This window comes from Hyalella azteca, unplaced genomic scaffold, assembly GCF_000764305.2.
Source record: "Hyalella azteca isolate HAZT.00-mixed unplaced genomic scaffold, Hazt_2.0.2 contig1361, whole genome shotgun sequence".
NCBI lineage: Eukaryota > Metazoa > Arthropoda > Malacostraca > Amphipoda > Hyalellidae > Hyalella > Hyalella azteca.
This window is the reverse complement of record NW_025931682.1, coordinates 38,988-59,552: the sequence shown is the minus strand read 5'-3', so window position 1 is coordinate 59,552 and position 20,565 is coordinate 38,988. Positions and strand designations below refer to the sequence as shown.

At 42.1% G+C, this 20,565-nt stretch overlaps 1 protein-coding gene across 1 annotated transcript in view; it reads right to left on the bottom strand.

Annotated features, from left to right (window-relative positions):
* The window catches only part of LOC108664417 (tight junction protein ZO-2), a 43,235-nt gene that overhangs the window by 19,280 nt on the left and 3,390 nt on the right, over window positions 1-20,565 (bottom strand). Inside the window, exons 4-17 of the mRNA XM_047882432.1 lie at window positions 19,500-20,310; window positions 18,801-18,897; window positions 9,196-9,368; window positions 7,870-8,054; window positions 6,816-6,938; window positions 6,026-6,145; window positions 5,404-5,536; window positions 4,472-4,669; window positions 3,670-3,820; window positions 2,993-3,144; window positions 2,242-2,350; window positions 1,896-2,078; window positions 989-1,160; window positions 393-600 (exon numbers count right to left, since the gene is read on the bottom strand). Coding sequence (XP_047738388.1) covers window positions 393-600; window positions 989-1,160; window positions 1,896-2,078; window positions 2,242-2,350; window positions 2,993-3,144; window positions 3,670-3,820; window positions 4,472-4,669; window positions 5,404-5,536; window positions 6,026-6,145; window positions 6,816-6,938; window positions 7,870-8,054; window positions 9,196-9,368; window positions 18,801-18,897; window positions 19,500-20,310 — 2,815 coding nt within the window. The remainder of the gene's footprint in view (window positions 1-392; window positions 601-988; window positions 1,161-1,895; window positions 2,079-2,241; window positions 2,351-2,992; window positions 3,145-3,669; window positions 3,821-4,471; window positions 4,670-5,403; window positions 5,537-6,025; window positions 6,146-6,815; window positions 6,939-7,869; window positions 8,055-9,195; window positions 9,369-18,800; window positions 18,898-19,499; window positions 20,311-20,565) is intronic.

Genomic DNA, 20,565 nt, shown 5'->3' with positions numbered 1-20,565 from the left:
GTCATGTATAAAATAAAAAGAAACATGAACTGATAAAATTCATTATATTCTGTGTTAACATTAGAGAGATCGCAGCGGCTTCCTGACCTCATCGGTTTTCGAAACTACAAATAAAATATTTATAAAGGGTATGGCGATGGTTTACACATTCAAAGCACCAAAAGTAACACTAAAAAAGAAAGTATTCAAATAAATAGAAACTCTCTTGACCATGTGTAGTATACATACGAGTCATGAAACAAGAGTGAGTTGTAAGGAAATGACGCTAATCTCCCCATTAAACATCAGCTGGTGGTCAGGCATTACATGTCTCAGGTATGCAGAGAAATGCTGTAGTTATAATGAGCCCATTTACCTACCATGCTATTCCCTTCAGTGGCTTGATCGCTTACTTAGGGTAGCCCGCGCGCATCTCCTTGACGGCTTGCTTGGACTCGACCCTAAGGTAGACGACGATAGGGTAGAACTGCGCGTAGTTGAGGCGGTCCACGGCGCTGGGGGTGATGTCCAGCACCGCGTGCTTGTTGCGCTCCACGATCTCCCTGATGGCGCTCAGTCTGATGATGCTTGCCTGCTGCTTCTCGCCGTTGCTGTCCAGCTCTGAACACACAATTTACAAGACATTCAACTGAAATGTTTAGACATAATTAGATCTTTTGTTTATTTGAGAAAAATGTGCTTGTCTGGGCTAGCTATCGCAGGAAGGTGGTTGCGTAAATGCTGTAAATTTTAGAAACATGAATTTTTAGCATGAAAGCCAATGGTTACGATCGCGATGGGTAATAAACACTAATTGGTCACTAATGATTTCTCGTTCATGGTGTAAAATTCAAGCATGAAAACAGCTAGAAATGTCATCAATAATTCGCGTCAATCTCAGGTCTTAATTGACCTCAATTGACAGTTCAGGAAAATAACAGCTTACAAGGAAGTGCATGCCAGGACAGTAAGAACAAAGTAAGTTCTCAGGGATAGGAGAAATACTGACGAGGACTTGAGAATTTGTCGGGGTTATCGGCGAGAAGTTTGGTCCTGGCGACGTCGGCGAGCGGTCCGAAGAGCACAACGGGGCGCACGAAGCCAGGGTGCTGCAGCGACACGCGCTCGTATGCAGGGAACTTGGACACGGACTCGCCGAACATGACGTCCTCCCAGTGGTCCTGCGTGCACCGTCAGCTTATGAGGCATGATATAAGACACGTGTGTGGCATAACCATGGCTTCATAAATCAGGACATGGATAGTGTAAATTTACATGGAGTGTGAAATACATAATGATGGAGAGCGAAAAGTATTTGAAGAGAGTGCAGGCTGAGGAGAGAGAGAGAGAGAAAGACAAAAATAGTCTTTATGATTGGTGAAGAAAGAATAAAAAATTAGCGAATGAAGACTAACCATAAGGAATAAGTAGACTCTTATTTCTGGGCTGCCCATTTTGTGTGATATTGTAATTATTGAATACCCGTCTGCGTGGTCTGATCAGATATCTCTCCTTGCATTCTATTCTAGCCATAGGAGTAAATATGACGAAATCAAATCTTATTACATAAAACCTATAATCCCAGTAGCTAAGCTTAAACCTTGACACACTCAAGCAACCTCAATACTAAACACAACGTGGACGATCATATCTTGTGATCACACAACAGCAGGATCAGTTCTTGGCAGGTAGGACGACTGGTTAACAACAACTTGGCTTGAGTAGCGAGGTTAGGTTCAAAGCTCCCAGCAGTCATGTGTGGAATCGGCGATAGGCTACATTTGGCTTTATCAACGCCGACGCCACTATTTTTGTTGCTATTACTACTACCGCTACTGTTACTGTAACTGCCGTTACTACTTCTGTCAATACTACTATTAACTATCCCTATTATCATAACAATTAGTATATCTGACTTTTCCTAAGCTCTTGGAGCGTCGCGAGTTGCGTCTGCGCTTGAAGAAGCCGCTGCGAGACTCTGACTGCGTCTGTTCCTTCTTGGCTGCGTTGAACTGCGCCGTGGCGAGCTCCTCGGCCCGCGCCCTGTTCGGGATGGTGCCTCGCTGCGTCTCTTGGTTGTTGCGGCCTATTCGCTCCACCTAAAAACATCAACGCTATCACTCACATTTGTCTTCACAATTCCCTAACATAAAAAATAATTAGATTATGCCAGAATACATTTCTGATATTTTGAATAAATATTGTTCATTGTGTATTTGATGAAGTTCATTATTGTTCTAGGTTGACAGCCTGCTAACCAACCTGCCAAGCGCCCACCACGCCGCAGTGCAAGGTGTCCACGACGCGGAAAATGTCCCCAGATCGGAAACTCAGTTCGCCAGTTCCCTCGGGGTCATAATGGAAGTGGGTTCTGGGACAATATTTTTTTGGAATTATGATCCAGACAAATTTCTGGTGCACGGGATGAGCGAATACATCTCATTACTTCATTTGTTTCAACAAATGGGCTCTTCGACAAACAAGTTTAAAGATCAATTGAACTCGGATCACGATTTATATGCATGACACAGACGTAATTTGAGTATCGCTTCATGTCTGCTCTACTTGACTCACTTTAAGTAGAACAAGTCGTAATTTGAGACCTGCTTCATACCTGCTCTACTTGACTTACTTTATGTAGAACAAGTCGTAATTTTAGACCTGCTTCATACCTGCTCTACTTGACTTACTTCATGTAGAACAAGTCGTAATTTGAGCCTAGCTTCATACCTGCTCTACTCGACTTACTTTATGTAGAACAAGTCGTAATTTGAGACCTGCTTCATACCTGCCCTACTTGACTTACTTTATATAGAACAAGTCGTAATTTGAGACCTGCTTCATACCTGCTCTACTTGACTAACTTTATATAGAACAAGTCGTAATTTGAGACCTGCTTCATACCTGCCCTACTTGACTAACTTTATGAGTTTATGTAGAACAAGTCGTAATTTGAGACCTGCCCTACGTGACTTACTTTATGTAGAACTCATACCTGCCCTACTTGACTCACTTTATGTAGAACAAGTCGCCCTTCTGAGATGCCAGTATTTGCTGGTAGTCGAAGAGGCGCGTCTGTACGAGCAGCTCGATCTGGTCCTGCTGACTCATGAGGTAGAGCACGGCGTCCTCCCTCGTCATGTTCGTCAGGTCCATGTCGTTCACCTGGAGTTCAGTACAAATTGCTATAAGGGAACTCAAACTCAAGGCTTATATAGCAGAAAAAATTATATCACAGAGAGAGAAGGTTTACATTATCTTGAGGCAAAAAATATACACTTAATTTCCGTTGACTACCGCCCTGTTGTCACGGACCGTCCACTACCGCCCTGTTGTCACGGACCGTCCACTACCGCCCTGTTGTCACGGACCGTCCACTACCGCCCTGTTGTCACGGACTGTCCACTACCGCCCTGTTGTCACGGACCGTCCATTACCGCCCTGTTGTCACGGACCGTTCACTACCCTCCTGTAGTCACGGACCGTCCACTACAGCCCTGTTGTCACGGACCGTTCACTACCCTCCTGTAGTCACGGACCGTCCATTACTGCCCTGTTGTCACGGACCGTTCACTACCCTCCTGTAGTCACGGACTGTCCACTACCGCCCTGTTGTCACGGACCGTCCACTACCATTATACCATAAGATGATACTGCCAGAAGCAACGACATGCGATGTCAGGTCTTCACCTTCAGTACTTTATCGCCCGGAACGATGCCCTGTAGTTGGGCTTGGGACCCTGGCTGCACGGCGGTCACGAAGATGCCCACTTCATTGCCGCCCGTCAGTCTGATGCCCACGCTGCCTTCCTTGCGGAAGCTCACGTACCGAGGCTCTGGACTGGACAATGCAAGTTTATTAGTCAGAGACTGATGTAAACAGCGAATATGCACTGAGATGAACATTAGTGAGAGACTGATGTAAATAGCAAGCAAGCACTGAGATTGGTGAAGAATTTCAACTAATTAAATCTAATCATTTTTAATATGACAACATTGAAAACCGGATGATGAAATAGCAGCACCGGATATGTCAATAATTTGGTTAATAGAATACTTATGAAAGAGCATGCATCAATTTTTAGGAATGTGTGAATGAATATTGAAAAAAATATGAAAAACGATTCCAATAAAATAACAAGACACTAACTAGATATCCCCAAGACAGAAGAGCAGAAGAGTATCACCAAAACAGATCGGAAGAACACACACAGGTTAGCTGAAGGGAAGGTTGCTACTGAAAGTCGCATATCTGTAAAGACTTTGCTGGGCGTCATTAAAGTGTTAATGTAACGAGCGAAGGCGAAAAAAACGAGAGTACGTTTCGTTCATTCACGCCCAAAATCAGAAAGAAAGGCCTTTAAATGAAGAGAATAACAATTAAAAGTGGAGGTGAATATAAATTTAAACAAAGAACCGGTAAACAGATTATAAAAGCATAAAATGAGCATAAAATACACTCTTGGCATAGCACGAGCGCTGCTGAACTCACACAGACCCCTGGGGCTTGGTGGGGGAGCCGTGTTGCGTGTTAGGGGAGTTAGGGGGACGCTGGGTATAGTAATCTTCAGGTCGGGGAAGAGGAGGGCGAGGGGGCAGAGAAGCAGCACCGTTGTCGGTGGGGGACGCAACACCCCCGCCCTCACCGACGCTGCCATACTGAAAATCCGACGGCCCTCCACCAGCGTACCTAGAGCCCCACATGCATGGTAAGTCACTTTGAAATAATATGTTCTGTTAAGTAGCGCGGAAATATCCTTAACATTAAGCTGGAACTTCTGCAGGTTAAGACGAGTCAGCCTCTGCGCCCGGTGTTTAGTTTAGCTATGTTGCACTAAGAGGCGCGTTGCACGAGGAGTGTGTGTTGCACCAAGAAGCATGTTGCACCAAGAAGCGTGTTGCACTAAGAAGNGGCTATAAAAGTTATTGTTGAACATAACAATAACTGAGTAACAATTTGGCAAAGTTTAATATGTCCTGACACAGGAAATAAATAAAAAATAGCATCAACCTATAGTGATATCTCTCTTTATAATGAGCATTTTGGAGCATGCAACTAAAGCATTTCATTAATATCGCATAAATAAAATGATATAATAATGAGATTATGTGGTAATGAGATTATGAAGTACCGGTAATGAGATGATGGTGTAATGAGATGTTGTGATAATGAGATGATGGGGAAATGACATGATGGGGTAACGAGATGATGGGGTAATGAGATGATGGAATAATTATATGGGGTAATGAGATGATGTGGTAATGAGATGATGGGGTAATGAGATGATGGGGTAACGAGAAGATGGGGTAACGAGATGACGGGGTAACGAGATGCTGTTGTAATGAGGTGATGGGGTAATGAGATGATGTGGTAATGAGTTAATGTGGTAATGAGATGATCTAATAAGGAAATGATGTAGTAACAAGATGATGGTACCTTTAGCTGCAGCGGCTGGAGCGCCCCCAGCAGCAGGCGTCGCCTGTCGCCGCACGACCAGCTGCAGCTCCTCCTTGTGGCTGTCCAGCAGCTTCCGCGCCTCCTTCAGGCTCAGGTTGTCTGCCACGTCACAATGCTATTACACTTAACATCATTATTGCATAACTTGACATAACTGTATGAACATTAGGAAACGGTAGAAACACTACAATGTAGCGAGAGATGCGCTATAATGTAACGAGAGAAGCGCTATAATGAAGTGGTAGAAACATCGTAATGTAGCAAGAGATGCGCTATAATGAAGTGGTAGAAACATCATAATGTAGCGAGAGAAGCGCTATAATGTAGCGAGAGAAGCGCTACAACGATATGGTAGAAACAAAGAAGCGCAGCTCCTTTATTCCAGATTGCGTCCGCTTAACCATGTAAATATTGATGTGATGTGTTGATATTGAGCGTAAGGAGAGGCAGGATATTTGCCTCGACCCAACACATGATCTTCACAATATCCTAACAGCACTCAAGATCATAAAGTGTACAACTACTCTGAGTTAAGTGGTAATGAGATGATCTAATAAGGAAATGAAGTGGCAACAAGATGATGGGTACCTTTAGCTGCAGCGGCTGGAGCGCCCCCAGCAGCAGGCGTCGCCTGTCGCCGCACGACCAGCTGCAGCTCCTCCTTGTGGCTGTCCAGCAGCTTCCGCGCCTCCTTCAGGCTCAGGTTGTCTGCCACGTCACAATCTTATTACACTTAACGTCATTATTACATAACTTAACATAACTGTATGAACATTAGGAAACGGTAGAAGTGCTATAATGTAGCGAGAGAAACACTATAATGTAGCGAGTGAAGCGCTATAATGATGTGGTATAATTAAAGAAGCGCAGCTCCTTTATACCGGATTGCGTACGCCTAACCATGTAGATATTGATGTGATGTGTTAATATTGAAGGTAGGGAGAGGCAGGATATTTGCCTCGACAAAACACATGATCTTCAAAAGATCCTAAAAGCTTTCAAGAACAAAAAGAGTACAACAACTCTGAGTTAAGTTTAGCCGGTGTAGTACATATAGATGCAAGTCATGCCATTAGCTTGCACCACGCAATGTTATTCTTACGAGTACAATTTTATTCAATGTTGTTACCATGCAACGTTATTCTTACGAGTACAATTTTATTCAATGCTGTTACCACGCAATGTTATTCTTACGAGTACAATTTTATTCAATGTTGTTACCACGCAACGTTATTCTTACGAGTACAATTTTATTCAATGTTGTTACCACGCAATGTTATTCTTACGAGTACAATTTTATGCAATGTTGTTACCACGCAATGTTATTCTTACCAGTACAATGTTATTCAATGTTGTTACGACGCAATGTTATTCTTACCAGTGTTGGAGTTGTTGATCTTGACGAGCTCGTCGCCCTCCCGCAGCTGTCCGTTCTTGGCTGCAAGGCTGCCTCGGACGATCTCCTTGACGTAGAGACGGCAGCCCAGCACCACGCCCAGGTCTGCGAGTGTCTTGTGTTAGTCACATACTACGCCACGTGTAGCAATGCTCAGGCAGCATCGGTTAATACTCAATACTCGAGCATCATCGGCTCATAGTGATATACTTCACCATCGGTGACTGCAACAGTTGATAAGTACCTATCAATTTACCCTAGGGTAAATCAAATACCTATCAAATAGGGTAAATCAAATCAAATTTATCTATCAAATAGAGTAAATACTCAATACTTGGCATCATTCGGTCATAGTGATGTACTTCACCATCACGGTGACTGCAACGCTTGACAAGTATCAAAGCTAGAGCACAATAGGGGTAAATACTCAATACTTGGGCATCATCGGGTGATAGTGATATACTTCACCATCGGTGACTGCAACAGTTGATAAGTACCTATCAATTTACCCTAGGGTAAATCAAATACCTATCAAATAGGGTAAATCAAATCAAATTTATCTATCAAATAGAGTAAATACTCAATACTTGGCATCATTCGGTCATATTGATATACTTCACCTTCTCGGCGACTGCAATGGTTGATAAGTATCAATGCTAGAGCAAAATAGGATAAATACTCAATACTCGAGCATCATAGAGTAGTCGTGATACTTGCCTAGCACTCTAGCAGTCATCGGAATGGTTTAAATGTATCAGTCCTGATACTCAACTACACTCAATCACTGTCAACGGTATTACAGTGCACCTTTTAATTTGACGCCTTCCCTCGACTCTGGTGAGTTGAGCAAGTGGTTACAATCCTCACGTTGAGGCGAGTTTAGCAGCACATGGCAATAACATATTTCTATTTCTAGTTAGCCTCGACCTCTAACTGCATTTAATAAGGCTCTCATATGCGAGGTTTGCTTATAACGAGCTAAGCTGGAGCAGCAGTACTTATCCTGCCTCAGCTCGGATGTGCTGGTGACACTTGCCCTCTTTTTTCTTGGTACGAGTGAGGGTAATGGAGTGTGTGAGGGGAGACGCATGAGGCAGCACCACGCGCCGCCGTACCAGCAGCTGTACGCTCGCCCCAGAGTCGCGCAGCACCTGCACAGCGCGCGCGTACTCCACGCCCTCCAGGTTCACGCCGTTCGCAGAGATCAGACGGTCGTTCACTCTGCACACAGGTAACGTCTCAACATCGCGCTCTATAATATACCTTCATTATGGATAAAATAGTACGTGAACGCGAGCGTTAATTGGGTTCCTTTGACCGGAGGCACGTTTAGGCGCCTCTAGATTTTGTATACTTTTCTACCTGAACCTGAGGACAGGGATTCGTTGACATAAGTTCGTGACTAAGTCAAGGATAAGTAAGACACCATCTATCTGCCTAGAGAAGTTATCTTGATACGGGGTGGTCATACATGAGAGTTATAATAATGGTATAAGGCTAAGACGTCGACCGTTAGGTCGGAGTAGCTCTAACGCGAGTTACAGGGCGGCGTACTTGTCTGTTATTGGGAGCCTCACTACGTATCCCAGCCCTTTTATAGAGTTATGACTTCCGGCCACTACTGAGGTCTAGACCGCGTGATCTGTCACGTGATGATGTCCATGCTGACTCAGGTCTAGTACCTTTCCATCTATCTTTACCACGTCTAGTGAATATTACGTTTCAATTACGGGTGACCTAATCTTAGAGTATAATTATAATGAATAGAATTAGACGCCTGATTGACTCGGGCACCTTCAATCAGAAAAAGACTGCACTTCTTCAGATGCTGTGAGATTCGCTCAATTCGAAAATTTCTATAATTTACATAGACGTCGAACTTTGTGGCTCAATGTTATCATGTTATTAGTTAGTAATATCAACTTATATAGGTACTGAAAGCGTTTTAAATAACAATAAAGATTCAACAAATTATTCCACTATTTTGGACTACAAAAATGAATATGCAAGTTTCCTATTTTATCATCCCGCTTCAAAAAAGACGTCAACATTTTTTAATTACGGTAATTGAACCGACAATCGCGCGCAACAAAGAAGTAGGAATGTAACTTTATACTTTTAGATCCAAGTTTGCATGAATGCATCCTGTATAAGATAACCACACGCCTGTTCCGGTCATGATGCATTCCATTGATATCAATGAAGCATTCATTGACAGACAAGGCACATTGTGATGCGTAGTATGCATTGATTGCAGACAATTCAACACACCAAACCCAGTCACGGCGATTGTCTACTCGAAATAAATCCCCTTCCACTCATACGATTACCCTCACAATCTTTTCCCTGTTGCTGCTCTTACTCGAGTTTGCCCTCAGCAGGTCCAGCTTTGAGTACGTCCGAGATGGCGATGGAAGGATCGCCGTTACGGAAGTGTGGGTTATCGCGACCACCCGACACCGCGATACCAAACCCAAACCGCGGCACTCGAGTCAGGGTCACCGTGCGAAACTCCCACACGACACGCTCTCCTCCCTGCAAACCAGGATACACTACATAATCACAAGCCATTTCGTGGAATTTATTTGATAATCAGTGATTGACAGAGTTCGCAAGTACTCTTCCTCGTGGGTGGCTTCAAGATAGCTGGTTAAATGTTCTGCAAACCAGGATACACGAGATAATCACAAGCCATTTCGTAGAATTTATGTGATAATCAATGATTGACAGAGAAGTAGTTCACAAGTATGCTTACTCGTGGAGGGCTTCAAGGCAGCTGGTTAAATGTTCTGCAATGTGGATAATCACATGACATTTCCTAGAATTTATCTGATATTAAATGATTGACAGAGAAATAGTTCACAAGTATGCTTCCTCGTGGAGAACTTCAAGGCAGCTGGTTAAATGTTCATGATTTAGACTGGGGGGCAATAGTGAAGCTCGAGGGGGACGCGTATTGTATAATGATTTCCACATTTCGTGGAATTTATCTGATAATCAAAGATTGACAGAGAATAGTTCACAAGTATGCTTCCTCGTGGGGGGCTTCAAGGCAGCTGGTTAAATGTTCATTATTTAGACTAGGGGGCAATAGTGAAGCTCGAGGGGGACGCGTATTGTTTAATGTCAAGGCAAGGCATGTATACATGTTCGTCTGAAATTCTTAAAATTTAAAGGTGAGCACAAGTAGTTGAGGAATTAATTGGAGCGATTACGCGGATACAGCCGATATGAGCAAAGAGGGTAAAAAATTTATAAACTATAACAAATACTAGACTGAAAGATCGTATATGGTTACTAACAAAAATTAAAAGTCAAAGTAAGTCGAACCACGCTCATGGAAGGTTGTCTCCGTGCTATTCTGACATGTACTGGTTGGAATAGAATTTGAATTATCTCTAACGAATAGCCGAAAATTTCACGAATGCTTTGAATGAATCATAATCAGTGCACTATACTCGTATAAGTCCCTTAACCTCTGTTGATCATCAAAATCATGACCCAGCAACGTAAGATATCTTACCTGAGCGTCACCTCCAGCCTCAGCGTTGCTGTCCATTTTCATGTTTGCTCATAAGAGCTTCAGCAATTCAGAGGCGAAAAATCAACGAATCTCCGAGCATAGAATACAAACTATATACATTAACTGAGCATATTACACAAGGATATATGTGATTATTCAGATGATCTGAGCGAGCGTAAAATAAGTCATCACTCAGAGCAATACACATTGAATCTCAAAATTTGGTCTCAATTAGCGAACAAGGTGAGCAGAAACGTTGATAGCAGTGGGGTTCCTTGACAATTAACTTAGATCTAATTGCTTCTATAGACATTGTTCGTGCGACTGGATTATCACACAGAATGTCTGACAAGGGCTGTACTGAAAAATATAACTCAGTACTCACTGCAGTGAGTGACAGAGAGGGCATTTTCTCGTCGACGAAAACGCGAAGTCACGAACGGACAGACAGACGGACGGACATGGCGAGCACAATAGTGCATTTTTTTCCATAAATGAGAAAATGCGCAAAAAATGTCACAACTCAATCTTGTGCGAAAATGCTGCCATAAAAGATCTTCAAACTTTTCAATTTCAGAGTAAATAAATATGGTTTATTTTTTTCAATTTAGGTGTAGAATACGGAAAGCTGCATGCTCAAACGTAAGCAATCCATTCTAGTTAATGCGGGGTAAATGATGCATCGAAGACTTGAAATATGAATTTAGAAGCATTCTCGTCGCTGTGGACCAAATACTTTACAGAATCTTTTGGTTAATCTTTCTAAAGAAATAAGCGGCCTCGAGATTTGTACTGCGGATCTGATAGAATTACAAACGAAATCCAAATAAACATATACAATTTTTGTAATTAGTGATCAACAAATATTTTAGTGAATGTATTCCTAGTTTCGACAAATGCATCCTAATTGCGTTCCCATAGCGTAACCGCAATCCCTATTGTTATTGTCTACACATTCTACTTGAATTAGGAACATCACACGTTTATAAGGTTAAGATCTACGTGACGTCACAGCAATTAGACCCCAAAGCTCGGTAAATAAAATGGCACCCGCATAACAAATACTCGCAGAGCGGTCTATCATGTCGCACTCAATTCGCACGCCACTCAATTCCCTCCGTCGGCATCTGTGGAGTGCCATATAGTTGAGGACATGACGGAAAATAACTATTTTCAGATACACGTGAAATGTTTGTAGTATGAAAATGCAGAGCACTAAGCGAGAACGTGAGTGATGAAGGATGTTCAGCTGCGTATAACATATACCGTATAACATATTATATTATACCGTATATATTATATTAACATTACCGTATAATATAACATACTGGGTCTCCGAGAATCAAGTGGCGAGGCGAGTTGAATGCGATGAGACAGGCCGTGATGTGAGCATTGCTTATGTGACAACATGCGGGCGTCATTTTCTTTACCGAACTTTGGGGGACTTGTTGCTATGACGTCAAGTGAACGCTAGCCTTACCAACGTATGCTGTTCGATGGGGAACACGAAACATACTGAAATAATTGCAGTGAATATATTTCACGTTTGTTCTTTGAAGTTAAGAACATCTCTCCCAGGTGAGAAAATTTTAAAATTCCAATAAAAGATGACTTGTGACGAGAAAGGTAAATTAAGAAGTGTGCGCCAAACATAGAGGGATGTTTGCATTGTTAAGCGGCAGCAAGAAAGCAAATGAGGGAAGATAGAGGCGCTCACGAGTAGAGGCAGCGCCCTGAAGTGTCCAACACCTGTAATGAGTGTCGCTTCCTCTCGCGACGGATGTGCATCACGTCCAAGGAATGCATGTACACCGCTAACTTCTCCTGCCTGAAATATTTCACACGAAATTGCAGAAATATTCAAAATATTAGCACTTTCTATTAAATAGTCAAACGACTAGTTCAATGCTTGCACCGTAAGCCATTAGGCGTGATCAGATAATAAGCCATTATTTTTCCATAAATGAAAAAATGCGCAAAAAATATCACAACTCAATCTTGTGCGAAAATGCTGCCATAAAAGATCTTCAAACTTTTCAATTTCAGAGTAAATAAATATGGTTTAATTTTTTCAATTTAGGAGTAGAATACGGAAAGCTGCATGCTCAAACGTAAGCAATCCATTCTAGTTAATGCGGGGTAAATGATGCATCGAAGACTTGAAATATGAATTTAGAAGCATTCTCGTCGCTGTGGACCAAATACTTTACAGAATCTTTTGGTTAATCTTTCTAAAGAAATAAGCGGCCTCGAGATTTGTACTGCGGATCTGATAGAATTACAAACGAAATCCAAATAAACATATACAATTTTTGTAATTAGTGATCAACAAATATTTTAGTGAATGTATTCCTAGTTTCGACAAATGCATCCTAATTGCGTTCCCATAGCGTAACCGCAATCCCTATTGTTATTGTCTACACATTCTACTTGAATTAGGAACATCACACGTTTATAAGGTTAAGATCTACGTGACGTCACAGCAATTAGACCCCAAAGCTCGGTAAATAAAATGGCACCCGCATAACAAATACTCGCAGAGCGGTCTATCATGTCGCACTCAATTCGCACGCCACTCAATTCCCTCCGTCGGCATCTGTGGAGTGCCATATAGTTGAGGACATGACGGAAAATAACTATTTTCAGATACACGTGAAATGTTTGTAGTATGAAAATGCAGAGCACTAAGCGAGAACGTGAGTGATGAAGGATGTTCAGCTGCGTATAACATATACCGTATAACATATTATATTATACCGTATATATTATATTAACATTACCGTATAATATAACATACTGGGTCTCCGAGAATCAAGTGGCGAGGCGAGTTGAATGCGATGAGACAGGCCGTGATGTGAGCATTGCTTATGTGACAACATGCGGGCGTCATTTTCTTTACCGAACTTTGGGGGACTTGTTGCTATGACGTCAAGTGAACGCTAGCCTTACCAACGTATGCTGTTCGATGGGGAACACGAAACATACTGAAATAATTGCAGTGAATATATTTCACGTTTGTTCTTTGAAGTTAAGAACATCTCTCCCAGGTGAGAAAATTTTAAAATTCCAATAAAAGATGACTTGTGACGAGAAAGGTAAATTAAGAAGTGTGCGCCAAACATAGAGGGATGTTTGCATTGTTAAGCGGCAGCAAGAAAGCAAATGAGGGAAGATAGAGGCGCTCACGAGTAGAGGCAGCGCCCTGAAGTGTCCAACACCTGTAATGAGTGTCGCTTCCTCTCGCGACGGATGTGCATCACGTCCAAGGAATGCATGTACACCGCTAACTTCTCCTGCCTGAAATATTTCACACGAAATTGCAGAAATATTCAAAATATTAGCACTTTCTATTAAATAGTCAAACGACTAGTTCAATGCTTGCACCGTAAGCCATTAGGCGTGATCAGATAATAAGCCATTAAGCCGTAATAATGCCTACAGACAACGAGATCACGTCCAGCACAGGACACCGCAATGACGCGCGACGTCACCTCAAATCAAAACACGAAGGAAAAAGCAAAGCAGTAAGCAGTTTGCGGCATGTCCGACCACGCAATGGAATGACAGTCACAGTTTCCGTGAAAATTTTCGAGTTTAATATGGCTAAGACGAAACGTTGGATAAATAGAAAAATGTGTCTTCTGTTCGCTTTACAAAGCAATCATTTGTACGACTATAGCCCAGTCGCAAAGAATCATCACCAAGCAGCATGAATGATGTTAGAATTTAGTGACACGCTCGAGCCTACGATGCGAGCCCGGCGATGGACCGACCCAACAGATCGGAGAAGAACGTCCTTGGAATTTTAGCCGAGTGTACGACCAGACAAACAGAATTCAAATGTTGCACAAGAGCTAACACACTTCGAGAATATTTGGACGGTATGGCGATCCATAGACACCGATAAACCAAGAGATCCTATAAATGGTAAGTGACAGACACACGGGACACAACATATAGCGAAGCACACGCTCGGCAATGATACATATAAAGGGCTCGTGTGAGGAGCGGGAGGCGCGACACCCTCACTTGACAATGTTTCCAGACCCACTAACCTGTCGTCTCAGACTCTCAGCCTGCCAGGCAAGGCTCTGCTGGACGAAGGCTCTCAACCGCACTCAATGAACACCATCACTTGTATCACCTTCCTTCACCATAACCTTCCATCCACTACCTCACTTGGAAGTCTCCATGGCAGTTAATCCTGATAATCTGACTTAGTTGCGCAGTCGCCGATCCCAGCATCACTTCACTTTGCTTCTACCAATTATGTTGCATCTCAGAGTATCAATTTAACACTTAGCATGCCGGTTCTCTTTGATAAAATAATTCAAACAAATAATAAATTGAGCACATATATCGTTCACCACGCAAAATCACTCATGTAGGAAGAAGCTTGAACTTACAAAATAAACGTTTTTTAAACAAAATTTACATCTCAGGCGATAATACCTTCTATATTAATCAACACGATACAATTGAATGCTTTCAAAAATATATTTTTATAATATTGCTTCAAATTGGATGCAATTAATTTAATTTCCTACAAGGCTAAAACGTGAGCACGTAAACAGGATCTAGATCTTTATCCAGTCTCCAGTCCTGGAAACTTGGAACGCACCAGCAATCAAACAGCCAGGGGGGCTTCGTATGTTGGGTTTGAAATCAGCAATCCACTTGGAGGAGTTATTCGCCTAAAGAGAACCGAAAGTAACCAGTCGGGTAGTTTTAACCAAGTATCTAGGAAAAAATACATAAACAGATTTAACAAATGGCCGCATAACTATTTAAATATATCATTTTGACTTTCCTAGACATGGCAAAATCAACAATATGTAAACAATTCTCAATGCGCGTACCATATGAGCTGTAACATCACGGAAGAATTGCGTGGCAATACGGAGACAAGCTTCGACTGTCACGAAAATGAAGGCGTGGAGTGCGAGGAACGAGGCGACACAAGCCATGTTACAGCGAGCAGCGAGGCAAGGTTTGGCTAGTCTATAGCGCTTCACTAATATGCACACTATCTCAACTAACCTTGCTAAATACCAGTCTATTTGAGAACATATAAACGTGGCCTGATAATGAAATGAGAAGTAATCAAGATATTCTACTTGATTACTTTAAATAAATGTATTATTATATTACTACATTATTTTTTAAATTAAATTATTAAATGAATTTATATGTATTTCTTATAACTAAAACAACATATTTTTCAGTTCAGTTTAATCGATTAGTCTCAACGTTAAAAAAAATATATATTCAGTTTAATCGAAGTTAGTCTCAACGCAATGGCAACAGAACAAGAACCTGGTTATATGACCCTCCAGCAAACCCTTCTGTCATTACTTAAACATTTTTTTACCAGCATTTCAATAGCGGTAGAAATTATCTCTCAAGCATGGCACGCAAATGCCATTAATTTTCTACGAACAGTCAGATTATCGAATATTTAGGAGAGAATGCACGTACCAAAAAAATAATTTATAGCACAAATCTTGAGAATTTCAAGATTTTCCGAAGATACATTGAATAAGGCGGTACCAATGGTGGGGAGGGAAGGACGAGATCCACGCACGACTCTACACCAGTTAACAGGTAGCCAGGGGCAGCTTATACCTGCCTCCCCTTCCCTCCCACTTCTCACATCACAATAAAAAAGAACCTCCAATTCGTACCGCCTCACCACATACTCCTAAAAAATATCGAGCTTGTCAGCTGCATTCGTAGAGTCTGTAAACATTGAGGTTTGCCGCTGGCCCGTGATGAGGACTTCCATCATCGTAAAGGTGACGCGCGTTTAATGATGAATATCAATAGCAATATGAATAGTAAATTTATTTGTAATACAAATACAAAAAATGAAGGATTGAAGCAAATGAAGACAGTGATAATAATATGCAGTTAAGCAACATAAGACGAGATGAAACAGGGTATACCATCGTATAAGAAGGCGAGTCGTACGAATAGGTTTTAACTCATGAGCATCAACGTATTGAAAACCTCACAGCGTTCCGTGCAAAAATGTTGTTCATCAAAATAATAACCATAATCAAGATGAAGCATTTTAACATTGGTGATCCCTTGAAAGATCGTGAGCACCTAAGGCCTCGAAGAATAAATTCGATAGAACACAACGGACTTGTGTAGTATTGGGGCAACTGCCGATGATACAAATGCACCTCAAGACGATCACCAGGTGTCGGCTAACTAGAAAGGCAGTTAAAAAATCAACAGCGGTGGACTGCACCTTAACTGTCCAGGCCGCGATGTGCATTGCGACATTCCATTCACTGCTTCCACGCAGCTCAGGTCAGAGTAGGTCGGGTCAAACTTTATGCAGTTCACACAGTGAAGGCAAGTAAATGATCACTAATGAGCGGCAGAGGAGCGAGAAGTGAAGCTGTAGAGGCGCACACAAACAATATTTTTGGAATGGAATTTTGCTAGGAACCGATAAACTGAGTTTGTATTATCAGATGATGGCTTGAAATTAGTACAGTGAATACGATCATTTTGTACAGGCGTTATCCGGTTACTGTATATTTCTGCTCGATCCAAATGGTTGCTCCGACTAAAGCAAAATATATGCGTTATACTCTTCGAAACTATCATAGAGAATATACATACGACCAAATTATTTAAACTAAACAACAATAGCTAGCAGTGAAAATAATCCACAAGCAAACAGTAACAGTCACTGTAATCACTACTAATAAATATTATTTAGACCGCATGGACAATCAAAATGGAATTTTTGGTTCCTTTAACGAAAGTTATTCTAGAGATGTCTTAATATTTTGCGTCGTGTAGGGAATCAATTCATAGCATAAATGGCACTACGATCATACTCACTCAAAAACTTCTACAGTAATCAAAAGTTTTACTGGAAAAAATCAAGCTTAATAAATGTGCAAGACTCACACGCTGCCTCGATGAGGAGCGGCCATATCTGCGGCTGAGTCGATGATGGCTGGAGCGGCGGCGGCTGTGGCGAGATGAAGGCCGCTCGCCCATAGTGCCAGCCAATTTTACGATCCCTTATTGTCCAACTCGCACTCTCTTAGTTATGCTACTTCACTCCTTGACCGTTTTTGCTTCTGTATAATAACCGTCAAACTTTCACGTTCGGTTCGCGCAAAAGAATCATTCTAGGAACGGTTTACGCTGTGCAAATTGTTTAATACATAATGGATGCACTCGCTTGCGATCAAAATTACTATTTTCTTCTTCAGAAAATGACAAAATGTTAATTCAAAATTGACGTTAGAGGACGCTTTTCGTATCACGACTTATATGACACTGCTGCTCCTTGTCTACACTTAAGTTTAATGCTACAAGGTTTTAGTACATGGTAGCGTGAGTGCGCATGGAGCGAGCGCGCGCGGCACACAGACGAGCGGCACAGCAGATGCCCGCCAGAGCGCAGGGGCGCCGGTAACGTGATGCCGGGCACGGGGGCGGACACCGCGTGATTAGCGGCTCTGTCTCCTCGCACCTACCGGACTGTGCGGCTATACCATACATTCCATGGCGGCGAATGAGGGACAAAAATATGGCTAACCCATACATTCCATGGCGGCGAATGAAGGACAACAATATGGCTAACCCGTACATTCCATGGCGGCGAATGAAGGACTCCTTTAGAATAATTCTCACATTTTTAATTTAATGTTATAATTTACTGAGAGAACAGTGAAGAACGCGGTCATTAACTAGCGTATGTCGATCTAGTTTTGTTTCGAACATCAATGAAACATTGCAGAGCATTATACATTTCAAGTACCAATTTTAGAAAAAAAAATCAGCTTTAATAAACAACATGGAAACTGTTGTTGTAATTTCGAGACGACACATTACCCTTATATTGCGCAAGACATCGGAGCTAATCACTTGTAATAAGAGCAGAAACTGTACGCAGCCAAGCATCGCAACTTGTTGTATTGCGACACTAAATTCTAAATACTGTACAAATTATTAGCGACATGATGAACATTGAGAAGTATAATCTGCGCTAAAATTGTTTAATGGCCGTAGACTCGGTGGTAAAGTCGAGATCCAATGGCGAGGTCGATTTTTTCAATATACAACTTTGTAGCTTGAAGCCATGAAAATGCCTAAACTGATGCACCGCAAACTACCAGTGTAGTGGATGTATGTTGAACATGTGCACTGATGCTTAGCACGACAAACTGCAAGTGTAGTGATAATTTGTACGCTTGACTGGAACTATAAAAGGGAGATTTCTTGGTCTTTTTCAAAAGTTGACGTTTAAGCATTTTCTTAGCGCGGTCTCATTGATCTTTAATACAAATACCTGAATTAGGTATAAAAATACCTAACAGGATCCTATAACACAGAACATCTACACTCGCCGATAACCTGAAATAAGAACTTAACGATACAAATAAATCATTATTAATTGATTGAATCCTGACCTCCTCCTCCTCGACGGGATCCTCCAGCATCTCCGTGAGACCTACGGGCGTGAAGCCGTCACTGTAGGCGTTCACCAGCCTATTCAGCGAGATTTCCCTGCAATGAATACAGTTAGACAGTATTAAAACATTTATTCTTAGAATCAACCAAGAAATGAAGCAACCACAAAAATCCAACGAGGAAAAACGAATGTGCGAAAAATTGCTAAAAACTCCATCAACGATTAAAGTTAGAATATTCGGTCGTGATTTCAAGAAATTTCGGAAAAGATGAATTTTTCATTTATTTGAAACGACAACATTTATTGAAACGACATATTTGATACTTCGAAGGCCTCAAATTAAACACACCACACGCTGAATGACGTCACACAAGTCGGAACAAATCGAGCTTCTTCATTCGTAATCGTAAAGGAATGAGAAACAATGGGATTTTTCAAGCGTCATGAGCGACAAAACAAAACGCACTAAAATGCCTGTCATTGCCCAGGACTTTACCCTTGTCAATCTGCATTGCAACTGCGAAGACATCGTTGGTGTCAAGAGCAAACTCATGAATAACGTATTGGGGCAGCGGGGAGTTAAATGTGTTTCATGATGACGATTACACCCAGTAACCATGCACACTTCAGATGCCCACATATAAACGAACAACATTCCTAATATAAAACAAAAGATTAGAAACAAGAATCAACTAACCTGTTCGATGCTTTGGCTGAGGAAGCAATCATTTGATTAAATGACGTGGCGTCGTAGTAATTTTTGTAATAGGAGAGTTCATTTGCGCCTACAGACTTGTCTATAGGCTTCGAAGAAGGGGCGGGAGGAGGTGGCTGATCAAATATGGACTCGTCTTCATATATCGCTCGATCAGGCTGGTTATCCAAACACTCGTTGGCATTGTCGAGTGACTCGCAGCTGTACATTACTGAAGATGCCAGGGGCACCCTCGCGTGTCCGTACAGACCTGAATAGTTCAAACTCGACGACCGTCCTTTCCTACTGCCTGCATCATCTGCATCCATGTAAGCGAAGTCGTCGTCTGTCAATTTTGAATCAATCCTAGAATATCCATAGTTGTCCCCTGCTGAATATAAACTCGGTTCATTGCTTGCATCGTAACCAACGGACTCCATAGACATCACTGCTCCCCCGCCCGAGTAGCGTGAATAAGAAACTCCAGGGTTTGCAAGAGGATTGTTCATCATAGTGAGCGACGTAGATGATCCACCGAATGTGGGACCAGTCGGGAATGGCGGCACAACAGTTCCCATGGGGAGAGCAGCGTGTAGAGCCGACATGGCGTAGGGCTGTGGTCGGTCATGTGGAGGTGTGTGGGAGAGATAGGATGCCGGGACTGTGGCGCTCAAGGGAGTGTCTGGCCGCGGCGTGTGGCTGGTGAGCTCGGCCTCCAGAGGAGGTGTGTGGGCCAGGGCGGCGTACGAGCTGCTCCGCGTGCCGTGACTCAGGGAGGAGTGCCGGCCACTCGGGGGAGCCGTTCCAGGAGTGCCTGAGCCCACAAAACATATATGCAACAAAAGAAAACAAAAATTCAGGAGCATCTAAGATTATTAGCAGAATTAAATGTCTGTAAAATATGTAGGCTGGGCAGCATGAAATGAAAAAAAATTACTGCATTTGAAATGGAAACAAATGATTATAATCAGAATTTATAGGTCACTTTTCCTTTAGTTTGAATGAGTAGAAGTTCATTACATAGACTAAATAGAATGTAAATGAATGCTAGGAATAATGTTCAGGATTG